Source organism: Lepidochelys olivacea (genome assembly GCF_965140295.1).
Source record: "Lepidochelys olivacea isolate rLepOli2 genome assembly, chromosome: 20".
Taxonomy (NCBI): Eukaryota; Metazoa; Chordata; order Testudines; family Cheloniidae; genus Lepidochelys; species Lepidochelys olivacea.
In genome coordinates, this window is record NC_140430.1 from 3,923,688 (window position 1) to 3,937,434 (window position 13,747).

The following is a 13,747-nucleotide window of genomic DNA, read 5'->3' on the forward strand; positions in this document are numbered from 1 at the left end:
CCCCCAGCTGATACCCCCACCCCCGCCCCCATCTCCCCTGCCCCTACCCCCGCCCGCCTGCCCCTGGCCGATCTCCCCTGCCCCTATACCCGCCCGCCTGCCCCCAGCTGATACCCCCGCCCCCATCTCCCCTGCCCCTACCCCCGCCCGCCTGCCCCTGGCCGATCTCCCCTGCCCCTATACCCGCCCGCCTGCCCCCAGCTGATACCCCCGCCCCCATCTCCCCTGCCCCTACCCCCGCCCCCGCCTGTCTGCCTGCCCCCGGCCGATACCCCCGCCCCCATCTCCCCTGCCCCTCTCCCTGCCCCCGCCCGCCTGCCTGCCCCCAGCCAATACCCCCATCCCCGCCCCCATCTCCCCTGCCCCTACCCCCGCCCGCCTGCCCCTGGCCGATCTCCCCTGCCCCTATACCCGCCCACCTGCCCCCAGCCGATACCCCCGCCCCCATCTCCCCTGCCCCTACCCCCGCCCCCGCCTGCCTGCCCCCGGCCGATACCCCCGCCCCCATCTTCCCTGCCCCTCTCCCTGCCCCCGCCCGCCTGCCTGCCCCCGGCCGATACCCCCGCCCCCATCTCCCCTGCCCCTCTCCCTGCCCCCGCCCGCCTGTCTGCCCCCGGCCGATACCCCCGCCCCCATCTCCCCTGCCCCTCTCCCTGCCCGCCTACCCCCAGCCGATACCCCCTGCTCGCCTGCTCCTGCCCCTGACTGATGCCCCTACCCTCCTGTCCCAGCCTTCCTGCCCCAGGCTGACACCCCCACCCCTGCCTTCCTGCCCCAGACAGACAATCCCGTCCCTGTCTGCCTGCCCCCGCCCCAGGCTGATGCCCCTGCCTTCCTGCCCCAGACTAGCACCCCTGCCCCAGGCTGATATCCCCACCTCTGCCTCAGACACCCCTGCCCTCCTGCCCCAGGCCAATCCTCCTGCCCCAGGCCTATATGCCCGCCCCTGCTCTCCTGCCCCAGGCTGATGACCCCATGGAAGGGGTGGGCACCGCAGTGCTGGCAATGGGGCGTCTGGGGACTCGCCCCGCAGGAGAGGGCAGGGCTCTGGGGAAGTGTCTCCTGGGAAGGGCTGGGATCCCAGTGTGGAGCCTGGAAAATCCACTTCCCAAGACCCATCCCAGGAGCCAGGCTGCAGCCCTGCCCATAGGGGCCAGTCCCACATCCACCCTAGCCAAGGCCCTGCTGGGGCTTCCCCATCCCTGGCCACCCTTTCCTGCCCCGCACACCTCTCCCCACCCATGCCAGCCGCTCCCCCCCCACCGGGAGGGGGGGGCGGAGGTCCTTACTCGAGGATCTCCTCCTTGAGCCGGAAGGGGATGTGGGCGTACTTGTTGGAGGGGCCCAGCAAGGGCTCACCCAGCAGCTGCTCGGGGGCTCGGTCCGGCCGGTTGCGCAGGTCGACCGTGCTGTAGGCCTTGGGCGACCAGATGTGTCGGTACAGCAGGGCCAGGGACGCCGTGGCCACCAGCAGCAAGCACAGGGACTTCTGCACCAGACGCATCCTGCGGGGAGCAGGGGGAGGTGAGGGGGGAGCCCTAGGCCGGCGGGGGTGGGGGATCGGGGGCTAGGTGGGGCCCCAGCCTGGCACGTGGGTTCAGAGACTGTGCCCCCTTCCGGCTTGGCTCTGTTTGGCCCACGGTTCCTCCCAGCTCTAGTCAGACTTTGCTCCCCAGGTCAGTTCTTGGCCCGGTACCTCCTTCCCAGCCTGGGCTTGCCAGTTGCGGTGGGACTATTCCTGGAAGTTTCATCACACTGAGTTAAAGATTAATCTCGAATTCCTGAAGACTTCAGGACCATCGAGCGAGCGTGGGGTGCCGGGCGGCTGTTGGGGGGTGGGGGGACACAGAGGGGGGCTTGGCCGTGCTGGTTGAGTGAATCTCCTTGATTGGACCAGGAACGAGGCTCTTCTGGGGCCGGAGCTCAGATGTTAACCACGACTGGAAGGTGAGGGGGAAGGGGGTTCCCTGGCTGGGTCCCCTCAGGGCTGGGTGGATGCAGGCAAACCGGAATTCCCTCCGCACCATCCACGGAGCAGGGCTCTAGCTTGGGGCCAGCCTGTGCCATGGAGCACCTGGCAGCTGCCAGGTCCGGAAGAGGGGCCCGATTCTGCTCCCAGCGGGACCAGCTTCTGGTTCCTCCCCGTTGACGGGGACGGGCCTGGCTCGCAGCCCTGTTCCTCCCCGGGCAGCAGTTTACACTAGTGTGAAATCGGTGTGGCACCAGTTATGCACGGTGGGGGGGGGTCAGGAGGGCGACAGCCGGTGCAAGGCAGCGCAGCTTCCAGCCCCTGGGGGAAGTGGGGCAGAGCCCACAACCCGGCCTCGGGAGCTCGTGCTGCCTGCCTGAGGGAGCAGGCTCGGCCCTGTCCTGTACCAGGGCCAGTGGGTGAAGCATGCTGCAAGGGCATATTTGACAACAAACACGGGGCAAGAGGAATGCTGGAAAACTCGTGAGCTGGGTGCCAGGCTGGCAGGGGAGCTCAGCACCCACCATCCCGCAGCGGTGGCTGGGAAGAAAGGATCCTGCCTCATTCTGTTGTGCCAGGGGCTGCCCTTCCACCCGCAACCGAGATCAGGGCCCCATTGTGCCAGGCACTGCCCCCCACCCTGTGTTAACCAGCTCAGAGTCTGCAAGTCTCACTATTCATTATTCATATTACCAGGGGGCCACAGACCGGGGCCCCGCAGCGCTAGGGGCTGCACAAAGAATGGAGAGACAGGCCCTGCCCCAGGAAGCTTCCAAGCTCATGTGGCACGCAGAGGGTGGCTCTCGGTGTGGCACTAACCTGGGATGCCCTGGATCCTGGCCCTTTCGGGAGAGGTGGGAGGAGGAGCCGTTTCCTTCCCAAGAGCCCCTCGAAGGCAGAAGCGCGGTCCCGCAGAGTCCCCGGGCAGCTTCAGACTGAGGGAGAAGCGGGTCCAACCACCCAGCACTTGAAGCAAAACGCCCTGGCTGAGAACGACGAACAGGAAGGGGCCCTGCGGAGAACACCAGAGCGGACCAGTTCTAACCACCACTATGGGTGATATTTCATCACGTGAGATTCAAATACCCAGCATTCCCCCCCCCACCCCACTTCCTGCTCTCACGCTGTACCTCACTCCACCTCTGCCCCCAGCCGCTGAGCGGCCCTGTGTTCTCGCACCGTTTGCCCCTGGGGGTGCAGCTGCTTGCTCTGGGGAAGCTGAGAAACCTGCTAATATCTGCCCTGCAGCCTGGTCAGAGGCCACGCACAGCCCCGGGGTAGGGGAGACCAAGAACGCAACCCCTCAAACAACCCCAAAGCCATGATCTCTGCCCTCCAAACCGGTCAACGCCGCCAACATTTGGGAGAGGACGGGAAACCCCCTGGCCACTCGGTTCCTCCCGTTGCCAGGATCCCAGGGAAAGGGCTCTGGGAATCCCACCCCAACGCCGAGACATTCCCACCCGCCCCACCTTAAGTCACCGGTGGCACAGGCCTTGCCCCCAGAGCAGGGCGGTCTCTGGAGAGCACCCTCTGCCCCACAGCCGCTGAATCAACTTCCTTCTTGTGCCGGGTGACCCTGATTCCTGTCTCCGGGATGTTGCATGGTCAGCGCGGTTGCTGGGTGCCACGGAAATGGCTCCGGTAGGTAGGACAGCGTTCTCGGGACTGGGCAAGCACTTTGGGGAAGGGGGATCCTAGCAGTGGGGCAGACAGAGTGAGGCTGCTGAATGCAGGGAGGCCAGGTCTGTGGAAGTTGCCTCCTGGGCTCAGATTCAGTGGGACAACAGGCCAAAGTCCTGCCGGGTGTAACCACACCTTTACTTACATCACTGGCCGTGTCTGGGGCCTGGGTCCAGGTTAGGATCTAGCAGCCAGATCAGGGCACATGCCCCTGCAAGGCACAGCCAAGAGGGCCAGCCGGGGTCCCTGGGCGAGTAGCCCCTGGGGACGGGGCTAAAAGCAGTAAACTGGGGCTGGGGAAATACGCAGTCCCTGCACCTGCCCAGTGCGCCCCACCCCTTATGCTCACCCCGGGGCAAAACCAGATGTGGCCATAGTGGGCACAGAATACAAGCCCCTCCCTTGCAGCACCCAGAGCCTCGGGCTAGGGCCAGGCTGGGTGGGAGCACACCTGCACCATGGCGGGTGTCCGGATCCCCCATACGCTCAGCCAGGATAAATCCGCTGGCAAAGGGCCCGCAGCACTGTGGGCATAGTGGACAGGGTCTGTCAGGAAAGCCAGGGCAGAGGGGCCGGTCCTCCAGGCTGTGGTGGTTTGGCGGTCAGGGGCAGGGCAAAAAGCAAGCACCTCAGTCCGTGGGGTAAGCTGCTTCCGCCCCCCCCCAGCCCCCCGGCAGCCCCTCGGGGACGGAACTGGGGCCAGGGGCTGCTCCAACAAGAGAGGGAGGAATGAAAACCACTTGTGATTCCCTCTGCTGCCTGCCCCGCCTCGGGGTCCATCAGCCGTGAATCCACGCAAAGCCCGGAGCTGGGAAAGCGTCGCACCCCCTCTCCCCCGAGGTTCTCTCACCCCAAAGCACCGGACCCCCCGCTGGCCCACCCAGATTCTCTGCCCCACCCCGTACAGAGATTACCAACAGCCCCTCTGACTTACAGCTATAAAGTCTGTGGGTTCAATCCCTGCTGATGGAGCCAGCCAGAGGAGCTGTCACAGCTGCACAAACTCTGCCCAGGGGTCCAGGTCGATCCACACATGGCAGGTGCTGCTCTGCAGAGGGGGGGCAGGTCTCAGCTGGTTGCAGTGTGGCTCTGGGGCTCTCTGGAGCTCTGCCTTGCCCTGTTTGCTGCCTCTTTTGCCCCCTTGGGAAAGCCGAGGGGGCTCAGATTTGCCGCCCTTCCAGAAACAGTGCTGACTGATGTGTGCTTTGTAGGGGCTTCGAACAGTGCCCGGAACGGGACGACAGGCTGTGACAATTACATGCGCAGGCAGGTACGTTACACCTGATAGTTCCCTGAGGTGGGGGAGGAGCATGGTCTCTGCCAAAAGCTAAGGACCAGCCCATTGTCCCAGTTCCTGGGAAATGTTTGTACAGGGCATATTTTCAGCAAGAGGTAACAGGTAGAATGTTACCTTCCGAAACCGCTGGGGATGAAGGCCAGCCCCAGAGGGTCGCAGCTAACCCCAGCCAAGCGTGCCATCTCTCAGCCTTTTCCCAGCCCCGTCTTTACAGTCTGGAGCCAGGGCAGGCCTGAGCGCCCCCAAGAATGGACTCCGAACGGGGGAGCCTCGGGGCTGCAGGACGTTCCCGAATCACCCTGTCACAGAGTCCCCGGGCGATGCTCTGGAACTGCTCCCTACGAAGCCAGGCAGGACTCTGGGAAAGTCTCCTCTCTGAGCAGCCTGTCTGCAGGACACACAGCTCACCCGGCTCCACCTTCCTGGGTCTGACCTCGGAGCATTCAGCATCCTCTGCCCCTCCCTGCGCTTCCCACAGCGAGTCCGCCCAGGCGGGGTCCGGGGGCAGCCAGAGGGTCCTGCCCCCCAACTTCGCAGTCAGACGGGACTCTCAGCCAGCCAGTAAAACAGAGGTTTATTAGATGACAGGAACATGGTCTAAAGCGGAGCTGGTAGGTGCAGAGAACAGGACCCCTCAGCTGGGTCCTTTTGGGGGGCAGTGAGCCAAACAACCACGTCTGCCCTTCACTCCATGTCCCCAGCCAGCCCCAAACTGAAACCCTCTCCAGCCCCTCCTCCTCTGGGCTTTGTCCCTTTCTCTAGCCAGGAGGCCACCTGATTCCTTTGTTCTCCAACCCTTTAGCTCTCACCTTGCAGGGGGGAAGGGCCCAGGCCATCAGTTGCCAGGCTGTAGCTCACGAAAGCTCATGCTCAAATAAATTGGTTAGTCTCTAAGGTGCCACAAGTACTCCTTTTCTTTTTTCAGGAGACAGAGTGTCGCCATTTATGTACCCTGGCCCCTTGCTCAGCAACAATCACACACCCTTATCCCACCACCGAGAGACTTAAGAAATGCATGGGGGAAACTGAGGCACCCCTACAGTATTCAGAGGAAACATTAAGAACAGTCCCACTTCGTCACACGCCCCGATGCCGAAAAGAGGCAAAAAGTCTGGGACTGTCGGCGGAGGAAAGAGGGCACAGACGCGCTCCGTTACAGAGGAGATCCCCTGCCATCCGGTGTCTCTCGTGGAAGGTGGCCAAGGGCTGTCAGAAGCGGGGGAGGATCCCTGATCAGCTAGGAAAGCGACTGTTAATAAGGGCAGGCCTGTGCCTACCAATTCTGTTTTCCTTTTACCCAGAAACTTGACTCCAAAGCCTTTCCCTTGCTTTTAGCTGACTCTTTAACTCGAGCCTCATTCAATAAACTTTGGCTTGGTTTTACCGGAGCTCCGGCTTCGTGCTTTTTGCTAAGGGGCAGCAGGCTGAACCGAGGTGAAGCCAGTAAGCTGGGGTGCACTGCTGCCAAGGGACACTGCACGTGTCCCGAAGACACAAGGCTGGGCTGTGTAAATTGCCAGGCTGCAGCGGGAAAAGGTGCGGGGGGGTGGGGGGAGCTGGCAGCAGCCCAGCATGGAGCTTTGGGAGAACTCTCCCCCCCCTGGGGGATGGGGGGCAAGGGGGTGCAGACTAGGCTGGAAGTGGAGGGAGAGGGGTTGGCAATTTGCCCAGGGCATCAGGGTTAATCCTGACCAGTGTCATGTGGCATGAACTGCACCCACCCATGCATCAGTCTGGCCTGGGGTTTATGAAATTAACCAGCAGCACATGGCTGCCCCCGAGGCGGAGCACAGCCGGGCGAGCATGCGCGGGGAATCTGGGTCACGGCTTGTGCGGGTCTCTCGACAGGCAAGCAGGAGACCATCTCAGCAGGAGGTGGTGGATCCCTGCCCGCCCCGGAGTTTCTGGATGTGGGGGCCAGATCTGAAGCTATCTCTATGGCAACTGCCAGCCCCACTCCAGCAGGTGGGGTTAAAGCAGCCAGGCTGTGCCAGACTAGGCCAGGAGCCCACCTACCATACCAAAGGGCAGGGCCCGTGCCTTCCTCTGGGTCTGCTCAGTGCCCGTCACAATGAAGCCGGGATGCCGGGGGCAGGGTGGGTCTCAGCTTGAGATCAGGACCACCCAGCCCTTCCCGCATTGCCGGATGAGGGACAGGCCCGGCTAGGGGGGAGTGGGGCGTCCCAGTGCTGGTGAAAGTTGAGAATCTCTAGCCTCAGGGATTTGGATTTGGTTTTTGGACATCTAGCTGGCACGGGGTCAGAGACCCTGGCCTGGGCATTAGCTGGGTAACCCCAGCGCCGGAAGTTGCCATGGGGGACATGCTGGCCGGGGAGAGCTGACTTTCCATTAGTGTCGACAGTGCCAGACTCCGAGCAGCGGGGGTGTGGGTGCAAACAGAGCTGCCAGGGCTGGAGCGGACCACCCATTAAACAATCATGACTGTGTACCTGTTGGTGCTGCGCCAGGCTCCACGGTGCTCCTCAGAGAAACTCACCCCCACCGGCCGACCCAGCCCCGTTGGGGCCGGGCACGGCCTCATGCAATCGCAGAGAGATTTGCACACTGTTGGGCAAGCCCCAGGGGGACCACTTGCGCCCCTGCGCTCCCAGAGATTGAGGGCAGGGGCTGGGAGATGGGGGGTCTGAGACAGTAATGGTCTGCGAGACTCCGAGGTGCCCAGAGGCCAGTGGGATGGGCACGGTGTGCGCACAGAGAGACACAACGTTCCTTCCTCTCTCTGCACTAGGCTCCAAGGTGACCCGACCCTCATGCTCGGGCGGCCTCAAGCTGCCCTGCAGCCCCTGGCCCTGCTTGGCTCCCGGTGTAAATTGCAGCAGCCTCGGGGCAGCTGTGACCTGCACTCCGGGGGGGGGGCAGGGAGGGGTGAGCGGAGAATTCCCATAGCACCCTGCAGTCTGGCCACGCCCCTCATGGGCGGGGCCTTGAGGGCAGGATTCTTAGTTGGGTCCATTTCATTTTATTCCTGGTGCCGTTCTGTGTCCTGCCACAGAGACACTCAGCCGGCTTTTGGGGCTTCGGCCCATCCCGTTGCCACCAGCACCGTGCCGGTGAAATGACTCTGCTCCCCGTGCCTCCCGAAACGCAGCCAGCTCTGGGGAAGAGCGGCCGAGTGGCACACAGCACCAAAGATGCAAGGGTGGGGCCAAGCCCCTCCTCTTCCGGGAAGTGCTCCGGGGGGGTGGGGGGGAGACACAAGCTGGCAGCAGACCAGACTGTGCCCACTTTATGCAAATCCATCATTCCCTGCCCCCGCCCCCACCCCCACAGCTGGGCCAGGGCCCAGAGCAGAAACCTGATGTTTGCAATTCAAATCTGTTCAGGGAAGCAGCAGAGAGACCCACAGCTCCCCTCCCCCAGGAGGTAAACACAGAGCCCCAAGGCAGTCACAAGACTGTAATCAGCAGGAGTGCGGGGCTCGGAGAGCCAGGCTCCATGTAGGGGTATGAAGAGAGCAGGTTGGGTGGTCCGGAGCACCTCTGTTCGGCTCAACGCAGGCTGGCATAGGGGGCTTTGCCCTCTGGGAGGGGGGCACAGTTTGAAGCCAGCTTGGGCTGGTGGCGGCTGGCCTTTGTGTGAACGGGCAGCGGATTTCACTCCGCTTTGCAAAGGGCAGTGTTGGCACGAACGGGCAAAGTGACCAGAAGCCTGACCGGGCCACGGGGACTTGAGGGCTTGTCTCACCCCAGGAGCTGCCCTGGTATATTGGCGTTTTGGCAGCAGGCAGCACCTGACCCCTGCTGCGCCAGGCCCGGCACATACCAGGACAGGTGGGCACAGCGCTCTGGGGGCGTTCCCGGTGCTCTCCCAACCCTGGCGCCCACCCAGCAGCGGGCACGGCGGGTAGGTGTCCCGCTGTCCTGCTCGCTGCCTTGTGGGAAGCTTTGGCAGTGCATTGTGGGATGCCGGCTGGCATTGTGGGAGCGTGGGTTCAACCCCCTCCGACCTATCCCAACAGTCACTGCTCGCCTACGCCTCTCCCCGGGTGGCGGAGGCATGGAGAGTGGATGAAGGAGCAGTGCATTGTGGGAGGACTTAGCCAGATTTTACCCCACCAGGGTGTGTGTGTGTAGGGCTCAGAGGGAACAACTGTCCAGAATAAACTAGGACACAAGCATGTTCCTGCCAGGGAAATCTGGTGTGCCCACCAGCCCTGAGCTCCCCTCTGCCCTCTAGAGGTGGGTCGCGGCAGGACAGGGGGAGGGGTAGCTTGCCCCACGGCTGCCTAGGAGGTAACACCCAGGTCTGTGCTCTTGGCACCCAGTGCGACGGCTGCACCCCTTTCCCCCCGCGGCAAGCCTCACCTCGGGGGTGACGCGGGGCTCCCACAGCTCCTGATCTCTGGCGTGTCCTGGGCTCTTCTAGGGCCAGACAGGGAGACTCCCCCGTCTCATCTGGAGCCCCTCATGGCTCCCACGGGAAGGGTGGCACCAGCCTGGGGTGGGGGAGACACAGGGAGGCATTGAAGAGTGGGCAGAACCAGGAAATCCCATCCGGCTCTACTCCACGCCCCCTTCTCCAGGCACCGGAGGGCAGAGGGTGTAACTGTGGGGCAGAGCCAGGGGGCTGGGAAAGCAGCAGGAGCACAAGTCACTGGGGAGCCCAGTGCCCATCTCCCTGCCTGCCTGAGCCCCCCCCAGTGCCAATCTCCCATCTCCCAGAGCCCCACAGTACCCTTCTCCTCTGCCTGCCTGAGCCCCCTGCAGTGCCAATCTCCGCTGTCTCCCAGAGCTCCCCCATGCCCATCTCCCCTGCCTGCCTGATCCACCCCCCAGTGCCCATCTCCCCTGCCTGCCAGACCCTCCCCCAGTGCCAATCTCCCCTGTCTCCCAGAGCCTCCCCCAGTGCCCAGCTCCCCTGCCTGCCAGAGGCCCACCCCAACCAGTGCGAATCTCCCCTGCTGCCCAAGCCTCCCCCCTCCATCTCCCCTGCCTGTGAAAGGCCTCTCCAACCCCCACAGGCCCTGTGACCAGCCAGAGAACAATACTTAAGACTTTCATTGTCCTCTGTTGACTCTGCTGGGCTTGGCATGGGGCCTGCTGTCCCAGGGAGCCTTCCCAATCACCTGGCCCAGAGCGGCCCTTAGCCAGCCTGAATGCCCCTCAGTGGTGCCCAGTGACACCCGGGTCTGGCAGGTGGCCACCTGCAGCTGGAAAACTGCTTTGTGACTCCCTCAGCCGGGCCGGGTATGGGGGCACCTTGGGGGGGGGGGGTGAGGGTGACGACGGGCCCCTGCCCCTCTCCTAACAACACCCTCCCTCCCTCCTGCCCAAGCAGCCAGTTCATTGGGCAGCCGGCTGCCCCACAGCTCTTTGCAGGGGAGAGGGGGCCAAGAGGGCTGCTTCCCCCTTGAGGGGACTGGGCCTCCAGAGTTAGCAGGGGAGGGGGGGGTCAGAGCTGGGAGAGGGGAGACAGTGACAGGCCCTGGAGGGGGGAGAGACGGTGGTCAAGGGAGTGAAACAAATCGATCTGAATGCCCCCACCCCCATCCGCAGGCGAGGTGCCCAACCCTGGGAGCCCGGGCCATTCTGAGGAGGGCAGTTGATGCCCAGACGCCATGGTGAGGGGCGGGGGGGGGAACTACTTCGGGGTCTGTGTGGAGACCGAGGGCTGGGTCACAGGTAGCTAGCCCGGGGATGGGGTGGCCGGGGACAGCCAGCCAGCGAGAGGGGAACCTGGCTCTCTGCCCAGGGTGTCCCGACGCTGCGGTGATGGACCTCGCTGCAGGTGTCCAATGATCCGCAGTTCCCGGGGGAGGCTGAAGAGCCCCCCTGGGGGGGGGGATTTGGCACAGTTGTGCCCCAGCCCGGGCTGTCGATCCCCCCCCCCCAAAAAAACCCTCCCCCCCTCGCTCGGCGCGGAGGGGCCGGAGCGCAGCGCAGAACATGGCTGCAGCTGGGGGCGCAAAACCTTCCCCCGCCCCCGGGCCATGCAGAACGGGCTGATCCCGATCCCGATCCCGCCCCCCCCCGCAGCCTTGCGCTGCGCCCACGGCCGGTCCCGCGCAGCTGGGGGGGGGGGCAAACTGCAGCGCTATAAATCACTCCCGCGCTGCGCGACATTGCAACGACTCCCCCCCCCCAGCATCGGCACCGCGACAGGGAAGGGGGGGGCGGGATCGCGAGGTCCTATCGATCCCCCCTCCCTCCCCGCAGCAGCTCGTCCCCCCCCCCCCCAGGGCTCCGCTGTCGGAGCGACGCTGCTGAAGTGCTGGCCAGCTCCCCCCCCCCCCCAGCCTACCTGGCTGCCCAGCGCATCTCCCCGCCTCGCCTCCCATGGTCACATCTTCGGGCGCCCCCCCATGGACCCGCCCCCCCCACACACACCCCGGACCCCGCTCCGGCTCTAGCGCTGCTGGACCGGGCTGGCGGGGGCCGTCGGGAGCCTGGCAGGCGGAGGGCGCCCCCGCTGGCCCGAGGAGGGAATGGCGGCTGCAGCAGCCCGAGGTGTGTGGGGGGACGGGGGGGGGGGAGCCTTTGTCTTGCACAGAGATCCCCCCCCCCAGCGCTTTACCGATCCCGACCCACCCATCCTGCGCCCTGGGGAGCCAGGGGGAGGGAGGCCAGCTCAGACAAAGAAATCCTAAGACAAAGGACTTGGGGGGAGGGGGGTCAGGATGACAGTGGGGGTGGGGGAGGGGGTTTAGAAAGCAGGTGGTACCTTGTACTGGGCTCTAACTGGGGGGGCACGACTGGAGGAGACGGGATCGTCACCCCCACCCCCACGCAGGATCCCTGCTGGAAACCTTTGGAAATGGGATAGAAACAGGGACCAAAGTGGGTCTAGGACCATGCCCAGCAAGGGCTGGGCATCGCTGGGGACTGGGTGGGACCTTTCCCACTAGACCGGCTGGCTGAGGCCAGTGGGGTGGAGGCGGGGACACGGGGACTCAAAGCCTTCCCCACGGGTCCCCTGGGGGAACTGGATTGGGAGGATCCCGGTTCCGCGCTGGGGCCCATGTGGATAGCAAATCGCCTAGGTCACAACTGAGCCTCAGAGGTGGGGGGGTTCCTGCAGGCTGAGGGGCGGCTGGACTGTCCCCAACTAGCTCAGGGCCTCATAGGGCCTGATCTGGAGCAGGTGGGCGAGACCCCAACCGACACAGTTACCAAGGAGTGGTTCAAAGAAACCTACCAAACTTCCAGTCGCCTGCGGGTTTGCTCGCCTTTATCGCGTTGCAAGCCAGGAAGCCATCCATCGCTGACGAACAGGGCACTGGGCAGTTTGTTCAGTTGTACGTGGCTTTCGAAAACCCCCCGGAGAAGGAAAACCAAAAACAGGAATAGAAAAAAGAAAGTGTCCCTCTGGCTAACTCATTGAGTCTACAGACAGTGCTTGAGGTTATGGGTAATTCAGGTATCAGAACGGGAGCGGTGTTAGTCTACAAGGTGCTACAGGACTCTTTGCCACTTTTACAGATCCAGACTAACAGACGTATTGGAGCATAAGCTTTCGTGGGTGAACACCCGCTCTGTCGGATGCATTTGTCGGTAATTCAGGGGCAGGGAAAATCTGGGCGAGAAAGTCAGAGAGGCACACAGCTTTCAAAGGAGGTGGGACATTCGTCTGTGTACCACGGTGCCACCTAAATACTTCCATCGAGACCAGACTCCACGCAGAGAGACAGCCCCGGCCCTGAAATGCTTTGGGTGGGAGGGGAAACAGAGGCAAGCAGCAGGCGAGCTGTCCAGAGTCATATGGCCAAGTCCGGACCAGCTCTCCAAGCTCACGCCCAACGGCTCCACTCCGCTGCCTTAAACTACATCAGGAGGGGCTGTACGGTTTTACAGGGCTCCTGGAAGTTCCCAAACCCCAGTTTCTTCCCGGATCATAAACACAACCCCCAATAAATACAAATCCGCCCTAGCTTTTAGAGCTTTCTCCATCCCTAGCTCTCCAAGCGCTGTCCTGAGAAGGACAGTTTCATGAGATGGGGGAATGGAAGAGATTCCGTTACATGAAACTGGCCTGAGCTCTCCCGTTCCAGCCTGGGTGCCCCCACTTGGGCCAACTAAGAGGGGCTAGAAGAGGTCAGTCAGGCCTCAGACAGGAGAGGAGAGCTGGCAGAGTCAGGAGATGGTTTCTGGGAGAAGGCAGGAGAGGTTTTCTGGCTGGTGTCCCTGTAGTGGGGCAGTTGCCCCACTCCAGCAGAATCACAGAATCATAGAATATCAGGATTGGAAGGGACCTCAGGAGGTCATCTAGTCCAACCACTTGCTCAAAGCAGGACCAATCCCCAACTAAATCATCCCAGCCAGGGCTTTATCAAGCCTGACCTTAAAAACCTCAAAGGAAGGAGATTCCACCACTTCCCTAGGTAACGCATTCCAATGTTTCACCACCCACCTAGTGAAAAAGTTTTTCCTAATATCCAACCTAAACCTCCCCCACTGTAACTTGAGACCATTACTCCTCGTTCTGTCATCTGCTACCATGGAGAACAGTCTAGATCCATCCCCTTTGGAACCCCCTTTCAGGTAGTTGAAAGCAGCTATCAAATCCCCCCTCTTTCTCTTCTGCAGACTCAACAATCCCAGTTCCCTCAGCTTCTCCTCATAAGTCATGTGTTCCAGTCCCCTAATCATTTTTGTTGCCCTCCGCTGGACGCTTTCCAAATTTTCCACATCCTTCTTGTAGTGTGGGGCCCAAAATTCAGACACAGTACTCCAGATGAGGCCTCACCAAAGTTGTATAGAGGGGAATGATCACATCCCTTGATCTGCTGGCAATGCCCCTACTTATACAACCCAAAATGCCATTAGCCTTCTTGGCAACAA

The 13,747-nt window shown here is 62.8% G+C and overlaps 1 protein-coding gene and 1 long non-coding RNA gene across 3 annotated transcripts in view; one reads left to right on the plus strand and one right to left on the minus strand.

Moving 5' to 3' along the window:
• B4GALNT1 (beta-1,4-N-acetyl-galactosaminyltransferase 1) overlaps window positions 1–13,747 on the minus strand; it is a 31,864-nt gene that overhangs the window by 12,410 nt on the left and 5,707 nt on the right. The window contains exons 3-6 of one of the 2 annotated variants that reach the window (XM_084610035.1): window positions 12,105–12,212; window positions 9,275–9,405; window positions 2,789–2,981; window positions 1,290–1,505 (exon numbers count right to left, since the gene is read on the minus strand). In XM_084610035.1, the coding sequence (XP_084466161.1) occupies window positions 1,290–1,504 (215 nt within the window). In that variant the 5' untranslated portion in view covers window position 1,505; window positions 2,789–2,981; window positions 9,275–9,405; window positions 12,105–12,212. Of the gene's footprint in view, window positions 1–1,289; window positions 1,506–2,788; window positions 2,982–9,274; window positions 9,406–12,104; window positions 12,213–13,747 lie in introns of those variants that run through there. The other variant, XM_084610036.1, reaches the window with a different exon arrangement.
• On the plus strand, window positions 2,977–6,337 carry LOC311510418. The gene is made up of 3 exons (XR_014709086.1): window positions 2,977–3,613; window positions 4,864–4,922; window positions 5,875–6,337. It is a non-coding gene; the product is annotated as an uncharacterized lncRNA (long non-coding RNA).